The 11,398-nt window shown below is 36.4% G+C and overlaps 2 protein-coding genes across 5 annotated transcripts; both read right to left on the bottom strand.

Moving 5' to 3' along the window:
* LOC107636538 (HSP-interacting protein) lies at positions 3,472-6,569 on the bottom strand. The gene has a single exon (XM_016340042.2). The coding sequence runs from the start codon at positions 6,107-6,109 to the stop codon at positions 3,767-3,769; it is 2,343 nt and encodes a 780-aa protein (XP_016195528.1). The 5' UTR covers positions 6,110-6,569; the 3' UTR covers positions 3,472-3,766.
* LOC107636548 (probable tyrosine-protein phosphatase At1g05000) lies at positions 7,108-10,883 on the bottom strand. 4 transcript variants are annotated; one of them, XM_016340051.2, is made up of 6 exons: positions 10,828-10,883; positions 9,776-9,985; positions 9,574-9,667; positions 7,907-7,964; positions 7,767-7,810; positions 7,108-7,674 (listed from the first exon to the last, which is right to left on the bottom strand). In XM_016340051.2, exons 1-6 carry the CDS (start codon positions 10,866-10,868, stop codon positions 7,489-7,491), a joined length of 633 nt encoding a protein of 210 aa, XP_016195537.1. In that variant the 5' UTR covers positions 10,869-10,883; the 3' UTR covers positions 7,108-7,488. The 4 variants fall into 4 exon arrangements, with proteins under 4 accessions (XP_016195537.1, XP_016195552.2, XP_016195546.1 ...); XM_016340066.2 differs by lacking the exon at positions 10,828-10,883 and adding an exon at positions 10,302-10,489; XM_016340060.2 differs by lacking the exon at positions 10,828-10,883 and adding an exon at positions 10,280-10,396.

Below are 11,398 nucleotides of genomic sequence, written 5' to 3'. Positions count from 1 at the left end.
TCTTTTTATATTAATACTTTTAAACTATTTTTATTATTTTTTTTATTTTTTATTCAACACAGAGAACAATCACAAAAATACAAGAACAGTATTTTTTATGTTTTATATGATGAAGGACAGAGTTACAGATAGATATTTATTTACGTCGGATACACTAGATATATGACTAGATATATGAGAGACTGAGAGACAGAGGGAAAAAATTTCCTGTTTATCCAGGGACTGGAAAACGAGATGCCTGTAAAAACAGGGATTGGTAACTTTTTATGAAAATTCAGGGACTGGAAGTGTTTTGAACCTGCCTAGTCAGGGAGGTAGGTTTACGGAGGCAGTCCCTGACTAGGCAGGTTTACGGAGGCAGTTCCTGACTAGGCAGGTTCAAAACACTTCCAGTCTCTGAATTTTTATAAAAAGTTACCATTCTCTATTTTTACAGGCGCTCTGTTTTCCAGCTTGGATAAACAGGAAAAGAGAAAAAAAAAATTAAATCAGATACACTTACACCCATAACCATAACTTCGCATTGAAATTAGGTTAGCGGATATGTTATTTAATATCACTACATTTATAAATTTAATTTCCCACCTAAGATTCATATAAAGTAACCGATTCATATACTTAAACGTGTTATCATACTCCTGGTTTTTTATCATACTTAACCATGTCTAAATATTAGTGGTAAACTAAAGTACTTCCTTACCCGATCTATTTGGTTGTTTAGTGTTTAAGTGTTAAAACCAGATTGTTCTCAAGTTAAAATTTATTTTCTTGAAAGGTTTTCTAACTTATTGTAACATAGAAGAATCTAAATAAAGTAGACTATTTTACATAGCAAAATTTTAATAAAACTACTAAAAACATTATATCTTCTTTAAAGGGTCGTTTTATTTGAAGGCTAGTCTTTAATTTGTATTATTTGGTTATTTTTTTTAATTCTCTCTCTCTCTCTCTCTCTCTCTCTAAAAGAATGTTTTACCCATTTAGTTCATTGCTTCTGCTTGCTAATTTTTTTTTGTGAAAAAAAATAAATTAAATTTTTATAATTTATTTTAATTTATTACCAAACAAAATACAAAAATATTAATTTTTGTGTGTCTCTCTTTTTGTGTCTTGTTCTTAGTGTCTTATTTTATCTGTTCTCAAAACCAAAAACAGTCATACACTGATACACCAATGTAGTTACTCTCGCGTGGTTAATTATTAAATTTACTTTGTCAATTATCTGTGGAACACTGTATAAGTCACTGATCAGTGCTTTGAAACGTCTATGCCCTTATCAAGGAGTTAAATTCCCCCACTAACTTGGTTCGCATTCTAATGCAAGATCCCCTTTAATTTGAGGAACTGAAAGTCACTGAATGAAACAATATAATATAAATTAGTATTAATAAAACCCTTGATACGGGGCAGGTAAAAAGCCATAATGTTGATAATATTAATAAGATCCAAAGTTGGTGAGGATTAGAGTTGGAAGAAAAAAGTAGGCCAGCATAGTTAATGAGATAACTAGCTAATAATGGACTATGGTACCATTGATTAATCAGATTTAAAAGAATTTGTTTGAACAAATTCAACCATTCATAACTCATACATAACACATAGCTCTCTGTTGGGACCACCCTATTGTTATTATTGAAAATATGCCCACTACCCGGCCTATGCTGCAATAATTGCTCAGAATTCAGTTGGATAAGTTGACAAGTAAGAATAGATAGATATATTAGAATGCAAGTCATCAACATAAAAGGGGGAAAATTTTGATGCATACAACAACAGTTAAGGTTGTATGTTGAACTGATTGATGGGCTAGTATCCACCAACAACACAGGACTAAGTTTTATTACTGTAGAAATACTGATTGTAAGCCATGCACTGTAGAAGAATCTTGGGTAAGAATGACCATATATGCATTTAGATTTCAATTTGCAATAGCACCATTAAGAGAAGTTCTGATTTCGCATTGTAATAATAATGCATGCATTCTCTTCAGGGAAAAATTACACAAGCAAATAATTTTTTATCCAAATTTAATTAAGTCATTCCACGTAATTTTTTCTTTTTTTCGTATGTGCTTCTTTTTCTTTTCTTCGTACATATATCGCTGTTGGGCATCTTTTTCTTCTTCTTCTCTTTTTTTTTTTTCTCTTCGTCCTCTTTTGTCATCGTTATCATCATTACCACCATCACCTCTTTCTCATTTTTCTTTTCTCATTTGATTTTTTATCTTTCTTCTTTTTCCTCTTCTTTTTCATTATCATCATCATTCCATCTTCTTCTTTTTAGTTAAATATCACATAATTAGTTTAACGATAATAAAAACACATCATTTATTTATAAATGACACAGAAATTTATAGTGAATGACACAAAAATCTTTAAAAGACCACAAGTTCAAAATCGACTCATTTAATTAACAAAATATATTTAAATGTGTTTTAAACTTAAAAGACACATAAAGTTATTGCAAATGATACAAAAATAGCTAAATCTCTTATATATTAGTTCAATATCACACAATCAATTCAGTATTAACAAAAATATATCATATAATTGGAGATAATATAGAAATTTTTAGTAAATGACACAATTTTTTAAAAATCACAAGTCCAAAATTTTAACTCACTCAACCATCAAAATACGTTCAAATGTGTTTTGGTACAAATATATATATATCAATTTGTTACAAATGATACAAGAATGACTAAACCTCTTAGATATGAATTCAATACCACTCAACTAGTTTAATGATAAAAAAAATTACATCATTTAATTAGAAATGACATAGTTAAAAAATTACTATATCACAGATAAAAATTTTTTACCTCAAAATTATGAAATTTTCTTTGCCACGGTTAAAAAATTTCAATATTATTTTTTGATAAATTCTAAAAGTGAATGCAGATCGAATCGAATCGAATCAAATATAACCAAAATTCCTTAAGGACTTATTTGGATATATACTGTACAACTTTTTTCCAACAAAGGAAAACCGAGGTGACACGTAATCAAGTAGATATAAGCGGAAACGTGGAAGAGATTCGTACCTATCTATCTGAACAGAGGCAGCCATGGAATATAACCGATCACATAGACTACTCCGATTCACTATTCATCCATGTGACATCCAATATGTCAACCAAAGCCATAGTTCTCCACTAAGTGTGAGAATCAATCCATCAAAGTAACTATTGGCCCATGTCCCTCGAATAGAGTTAGGATTTAGAAGGCAATGTATGTAGGTATCCATATATTTTGATTGCATCATGCTTTTGCTTTACTTTTCAGGGCACTACAAATCTCTTGAGCATCTTGTTACAAATAAATAATTGAATTTACAATTGACACTTACTATGTCTCTTAGAGGTATGAATTTAAGCAAGCTAATCCTATAAAACTGTCATAGAACAGGAAACCATGCAAACCGTTAGCAAGACAAACGAAAGAAAGTTGTCACAGATAAAAAGAGTGAATGGGGGCAAGAACGACTGATATTTTAGCAAGTGAAACTCATTAGTAGAACTCATCATAAATGTGTAAATAATGTTCAAAAATAATCTCCCTTCATCATATCACTGAGAAATTCAGAGAAAACAAGATGAAAAATGGCAAACCCAAACTACCTAGTTAAGGCACCCTAAGTTTTGAATTTCTATGTAAAAAAGAATTCAGATATCCCGTTTGAGCACACAAGGGAAATGGGTATTCTTTGTGCAGAGTCTTCATTGGAGGCTCCACTGAACAGATGTGAATGGGATTTCAAAGCCATATCACTTATTGTTCTCTACTTCAGCAGTCTTACTGGGTTGCGGATTGTCAATCTTTTTATCATCTCCTTCTTTTGCATCTCCATTTGAGCAGTGATTCTTTAGAACCATTGAAATGTCCGCTTCAGAAGCTCCAGCAAGCTTAAAGCGTTCAGTGGCAGCTTCCAGTTTTTCCTTCCAACCACTCATCTCTAATTTGCATTCAACTTGGGATCTTTCGAAAAGCATATTACCCCAGAAGAGGTGAATCTGGGATCTCATGACGGCTGTTTGCTCAGCAGCTTCTTCTGGAGATATATCACCTGGACCACCAACGCCGGAGGACTCGGCTTCAGCAGCCCCTCCACCTTGTTTCTTTCTTCTTCTCAACAAATCATCTTTCTTTGTCGAATTGGGGTCCTTTTGCTCATTTGCTTTCTGTTCCTCCAGCTTCTCCCACATATCAGTTGCAGCTTTCATCTTGGTCTCTGCACTGTCGAAAAGTTCAAGCGTCTCTGTTGGATCCCAGCTTGATAAATCTATTTTCTTAGCCAGAGCAAAAGACCAATGAAGTTTAGCCATTTCAAATTGTTGCTGCCCAAGAGCCAAAAGTCCCTCATAGAAGTCTGGTTTAATCAAGAGTGCTTCATTGTACTTATCTCTTGCCAAAGAATACTTTTCCTTGACCCAGTCATAAGCCACTTGAAGCTGTTCTGCTACCACGTCCTTCCCGGCAGACTCATCTAATGGGATCCGCTTTCTAGCTGCACACATGTGAACATTTCCCCAGTTGAAGAATGCCAATGCGGCCACCTCCTGGAACTTTGAAGCAGCCTTGTCAAAGAGTTCCTGAGCCTCTTCACTGGTTACTGTTTCCTCAAGTGCCTCTGAACAGAGTTCCATTCCAAGCTCATGCAAATCAATATGAGCATCTGGATCAATACCAACATGTGAGCGGAAAAGTTGAGCAAACTCAAACAACCAGTCATCCATCTCCACTTCTTTGCTTTCAGCATCTTCTGTGGTTCCGGATTTTTCTTTTGGAGCCTCCTTCCCTATCTTATCAACCTCAGTATCAGGAACTTCATGGGCAGATTCACTCGGAGATGAATGAGACCCATTCTCATCTACCTTGATCTCCTCATTCTCAACAGGTTTCTCTTCCTCTTCTTCCAGCAGAAGAGGCTCTTGCTCAGGACTAACTTCAACAATATGTAGTCTCAGCATCCCTACGGAATCACTTTTATCTGCTTCAGGTTCTTTCAGAAGATGGCTATCAGCACTAGACTCTGCCAATCTAAGTTCATCAGTAGAGGTTATAGTAACCAGATCACCATCATTATCCTTGTACTTGATCAGAACTGAACTTGATGAAGGAAACCTTTTGCTCACTATATCTCTTAGAACCCTAAAACTGCAATTCACTGGCATCTGGGAAAGTCTAATGTCATGGTCATAAACAAGCTTCAATGGTCTCCACCGAACTCTGACCTCCGAACACTGTCCATTAATAGTGGACAAATGAGACGAGTGTTCCTTTTGGTTTTCATTTTTCATATTAGGAAGCTTTGCGGGACCATTTGAAGACTTCAACACAACTTTTGGAAACTGGGACTTGCCATCAGGACCATTTTCAGATGGTGAAACAGCTTGTGGCCGGTCTAGCTTGTTGTTAGGCGACACAACTGATGCACCTCCTGAATTTGCAGCCTTCTTTTGAACTGGCCGGGCTGGCAAACATGGCCCTAGACCAGCAATAGGGGCACCACGGACAGCAGAAGCACCAAGGGCAGCAGGGGAGGGGCGACTGTGGAGGTCCTGCTGGGCCTCCTGTCGAGGCCCCAATGCAGTCTTCAACCTCTGAGCAATCTCCAAAGCATCCCTGTGATTAGGGTCAGCTCCCAGCAAGGTCTGTACATCTAGCACAGCCATTTCATACTTGCCTACAGCCTCAAAAGCCCGGGCCCTTCGAAGGAGTGCCCGGACAAATCGAGGCTGGACCTGAAGGGCCATGGTGCACTCAGCAATAACAGTTTCATAATCTATGGGCTTCATCTGCATTAAACAAGCTGCTCTATTGCTATGGAAAACGGCTCTGTCTGGGTGGGATTTTGGGGTGAGTCTAAGAGCATTATCATACTGCTCAAGGGCGCCAGCATAATCCTTGTTCTGAAATCGCTTATTCCCTTCCTCTTTCAGCTCATGCGCTCTCTTCAAAAAAATTGAAGAATCCAACTCCACTCCTCCATTAGCCACTGGTGGTGGTGGTGGTGCCGCTGAACTATCAACAGAGGCTTGGTTTGAATTTGGGTTTGAGTTTGCGTTTGAACCACCACCCTTCTTTCTTCTACCCCCTGATTTCCCCATCTATAATCCTCTCTCTTACAACACACAATCACTCACACTCGCTCCCAGACCAATACTTATCTAAATCAAAATCAATGCAAAACCAGCAAAGTGGCAATATTTCCGGACTAAACAGAGAGATGGACAAGAGGGAGTTACACTTACCGGTGAGAAGATGAAAGCTCAAGTTTTATTCCAAAAAGTTGAATCTTTGGGGCAGTAGGAGCGGAAATGTCTAGAAGAAGATGATAGTGGGGGTGAATAAAGAAAGAAAAATAAGAAAAAAGGGGGTCATTTGGGGTTTTGAGAACTCGTCAAGCTTGAAACCCTAGATTTGTTCGATCAGTTTCTTGTTATGATGTGGGTCCCTCGTGGCTTTGTCCTAAACCGTTCGATCTAAATAATAATTCCCAACATGTGTTGACCTTCAACATCAACCACGTAGAGATTTAAGGGTTCATGGCTATTTCGGTAAATATAGAAAGTGGGTTGGTCATTTTCGTTAGGGAAAATAGGGTTTGCACCAATTTGAGAACTCTATAAATAGCTTCAGTGAACGGACTCCCCCACTCTATGTTTAGTTATTCACTACCAGTCTTACGGCGTAGAAATCACCCGGCGCTGGCAATTAAGGTTTTTGTTTGTTTTGTTATGTTTTTGTCGTCGTAGGAAAAGTAAACTTTAGTAAATGTTTTTGTTCAATAAGAAAGCCTCAGTTCGCTATAGTAGATTGAAGAGGCTGATAAGTGTCTCTGCAATCGTGTATGAACTTTGAGGCATAATAAGGGGCGAGTCATCGTTTCGGTCGTCATCTGTTTGGTTGGCGAATCGATTGTTCCTCGTCTACATTTTTTTTTTCTTTTTTGGCATTTCTTTTTTGTTGTTAGTTTTGAAGATGGATCTTTCTTCAGTGTTTTTCTTCCCTTCCTGCGCGGTGGAGAATAATATAAAAAAACGAATGGGGAACTGGAGAAGGGAGAATCATATCTATGTGAACTCTTCTGTTCATTCCCAGATGCACTTCTTTTATTCATGACAATTAATCATCTATTTATACTTAATAATGTTCTCAGCATGTTCAAGGGTCTCAACACATGCTAAATTTCATATTTCATTTGCTACTGGATCTTGTACTAAGAAGGCAAAGCAGTAGTCAGCAGTATGTAGTCTTTTATTCATGAATTGCTAAATTTGAGATCCAGGTATCCAACATTGACACGGAAAAGGAAAAGAGAAAAAAAAAACCCAGGAAGCATAACATTTCGTTAAAAATTCTAATAAAACTGCCCTGAAATTCAGCTAAAAAGGATAAAGACTGGTGACTAGTGATTATACTTCTCTTCATCACGGATATCTACCGCGGGAGGAAGCAGCAACTTTTTAAAATACTCTCTCAATTTCTATTTCCCGGAGCAAGAAAATGAGAGCGGGTTTGACTTGAGACAAGAAATATCAAACAATTCGATGAACCTCTGATCCGAAACTCTGGCCTTGGCGCCTGCAAACCTTTGGTACTCATCAAATACAGAAGATAGGCACCATTTCTGCAATCTTCTGATGCATCCCACAAGGCAACCAGTGCGATGCTGTTCATCATTGTAGAAGTATAAAAGGATCAGATGCATTGATAATTCAAAACTATTATATTCAAATAAGGGAGAAAGTGATTGCGGAATACCTTCCCTCGTTTACAATGAATTAGTACTGGGTGGTTCCTGACATCTGGGCAAGAAAAGCATGCAAAGATCAAGGAAACAAATTACTAAACAAGCTGTGCTATAACTACTATACAAGTAGTTTAGTTCAAGAGAGTAATACCGAGGACTACTTTCAAAGCTTCACGAACTGTGTCATCTGGGATGTTGACAAAGGGTTCCTGTCCACAGCATATATGTTATCAATGTGTATAACCTAGTGTACTTCAGACATAAGTTAAACATTACTTTCTTAAACTTCTGCTTTTTCTCCCTTGGCATTCACTCAGGAAGAATAACAAATTCTGGGGAGGGTGTTTGTTGTAGTTTAATGTTTAAGAGATAACCAACATTTACTGGCAAAAAGCTACAAATCCTACAATAGCCTCTAGAAAAATATCACTGAAGGGTGCAAAAAATTGAGTAACTCTATAATGGGATGCAGTTTAAATTTCCTGCTTTAGAATTTGATCTCATAAGGAGAGTCTGCATTAGACAAGTTAAACTGCAAGAGGGGCTTAACTGGACTAGTTCTTGAAAAAAATGCCGCTACTCACTCCGGTGCTTTGAATCTCATTAACATTGAAGTGAACTTAATTTGAAGTGTTCCTATTGACTAAGCCAAGGTCGAGTGGTTTTAAAGACCGTTTTCCATACCCAAACCTTTGCTGCTTTATGTGAAACAATCCCACAAATAAACATCGGATTCACAAGTAAGCCTTAAAGCGCCATTATGATATCAGTCCTGCAAGCCCTGGATTATCCTTTAATGACTCCACATTTGGACATTTGGTTATGGTGGATTATTCAGCTAATATGTGTTATTATTAGTAGGTGGTGTCGGTAAAGAGTTTAGTTTGTGATATCCATCTTAAATGCAGCACAACTTTGACAATGACATCAAATATTAATATGCTTATTCTAGATTAACCTTTTGACAGGGAATGGAACAAAGAATTAATTCCAGAACTCCGGCTTTAGTTCATTTGTTAAATAGAGATGTGATGTCTGCTAACATAAGGGACTGAAGGTGCAATTTTTTTCACAAGACCCCAAAAAAAAAAGCGGTAATTTTTCCTAGATAGGCTTGAAAGATGTAAGCAATTTGAACCAAAACCATCAGTAACTTGTAATATACAACCGGTTCTTTCCAACGCAATATGCCAACAATACAATGAATTAAACATACAGTAAAAACAAATATTAAAGTTCATGAAGAGATATCAAGCTTGCAACTTAAAAATTAATTGGATATAACAAAATCCAATACTTTAAAGGAGCAATCAAATGTTTATCTATAATTATTAGCGAATAGTTAAACTTCATAAGCAACTGGTTAACAAATAAGAAGAAATAAAAGAGGATCAGGACCATAAGGATAACTAAAAGTAAAAGGCATACGCTTCTTGGTCCACAAGATTCTATTCGAAACCAAATGTAAATGCATATGAAAGTCAACTATCAAGGCAATTTTCCATAAATACATCTACTTACATTCGGTAAATCAATCTCCGTTTCATTTAGCTAGTATATAAAAAAGAAAGGCAATTTACCATAACTACATCAAATTCCACACACTTTGAAAATTTAATCTTCAAATTACTATTTGAATTGTACGCAGCACTGCAGGAACAGATCACAATAGCTAGATGAGACCTCAGTAAAGAAAATGAGTTGATTTGATGCACTCTGAATTTGAAAAATTACAATAAAATGATTATTTACAACTACAAGAGGCATGAAAAACAAGTGATGGCAGGCAAGGATTGAGGTCCAGAAAAGAATACAAACCTTACATCCATCGATCCCGAATTGATAAAGCTTTATTCCGTTGGCCTTGAGAAATTCAGAAGTCACTTCTGGATACGGTTCAGGGCACAAACATCTGCATCAAAACACAGGGATAGAAAGTCAGAAACCCCAACGATGGCTTCAAAATTCAGAATCTCAAATGCTGAGGCAGAGGCAGAGGCATATGGAATGGAAGACTCACATAACAGTGCGGAGACGAAGGGATTTTAAGAAGCTGAAGTTGGCAGAGTCGGGAAAACCAGACCTAAAAATGCCTTGATCGACCATGGCGAAGTTGAGCGGCGGCACGAATACGTCGTCGTCGGCGCCGGCGAAACTCTGGCCGTTGGAGTTGTTGGAGTTGTCGAGCTTCATGATTTTTGGCGCCAAATTGTTCAACAGTGAAAGAGCACTGAAAATTTAGAAGGAAGAAAATGTCAATAGTATTAGGTTGAGAAGCGATTCAGAGAATCTCCTGTTTAGAGGATCTATATAATTTTAGAGGGGAGAGAGAGAGAGAGAGGAAAAGGTTAGGAGCATAGGATCTCCGATAAGATGCTTTGGTTTCAAGTGTGGTGAGGTATGAGTGGGTACGAAAGAGACGGAGATGGAATATGCTATTTTACTTTTCTGCCATGACATCCGAAACCGCACCGAAAATCCCAACCCTCCCTCCTTACCCTTCTCCTTCTTCCAATCAACTTACTATGCTTCTGTTGGTTTCCTACCGAGTCTCAACGCTTTTCACTTGTGCCAGTTTTTGATCTGGCGCTTCGGACTTGGAACTGCTGAGCTGTTCAACAAACAATACAAGTTGACCCTTCTTGCTTTCAATGTGTGTGGGTAAGAGTTTGGGTTTGGACTGATCCTGTGAGTTGACCAAGACTGACCCTACATGCATTGCTGGCGAGTTTATGTGAAGCCAAATCACCAAAAGAGTGCTACGCGTACTCTCTCTTTTAACAAAAATGTTATTTGTACACTAAAATCAGCCACTAAAATTAATTATTAATATATTTATATATAAATAAATATATAATTTAATTTATTTTTAATATATATTTTATACTTAATATATATTTTATACTGATAATTAATTTTAATAACTAACACCAACAAATTACTCCTAAAGGCTTTCCACGCAAACTCATTTACATGGAAAAGTAATAATATGATAATTATTAATGCGACTGACTTGGTTATATACTGTATATTAATACCAGGAAAGGAAAAGAAAAGTAGGCGAAACTTAACTTGGCTTGTGCTTGTGCTTGTGCAGCTGTGCATGATTGCATGCCTTCTCTCAAGAGTTTGGCTGCTATTGGAGAAAGATTTTAACCATTCAGATTTAATTTGGAAGAGAGACCGAGTGAGAGAGTGAACGAGGGAGATAAATGGCGAGAGTGAGAGTGAAAGAGGGGTGGGAAATATACAATGGGGTAGAACTAAGGAAAAAACAAAAAATTCTAGAATTTGGAATCGAAAAGAATGTTAATGACGGGATGTACATGTATGATTGTGGGGCAAGCGTCTTCACTACAATTTGAATATTTTTTGAGTAGTATATGATAATAATATTTATTTGTCCCTACTAAATTATTGAATTTGACCCTATAATAATTTTTTTATTCAATTTTTGGTACTTCATAGTCAATTTAAAAATTTTATATTAGATATCGTTAGAATGAACAATTCTCAATTTAAATGAAATTTGTGTTTTTTTTTAGAAATCGATTCGAAAGAGTATTATTTATCTTTTTTTTATATTAGTTTTAATTTTTTTTATAACAACTGTATTAATTGAAAGAACCTTTTTAACAATGAA

Source organism: Arachis ipaensis, chromosome B01 (genome assembly GCF_000816755.2).
Source record: "Arachis ipaensis cultivar K30076 chromosome B01, Araip1.1, whole genome shotgun sequence".
Classification (NCBI taxonomy): Eukaryota; Viridiplantae; Streptophyta; class Magnoliopsida; order Fabales; family Fabaceae; genus Arachis; species Arachis ipaensis.
The sequence above is the reverse complement of the archived record's forward strand: the minus strand, read 5'-3'. Positions and strand labels throughout refer to the sequence as shown.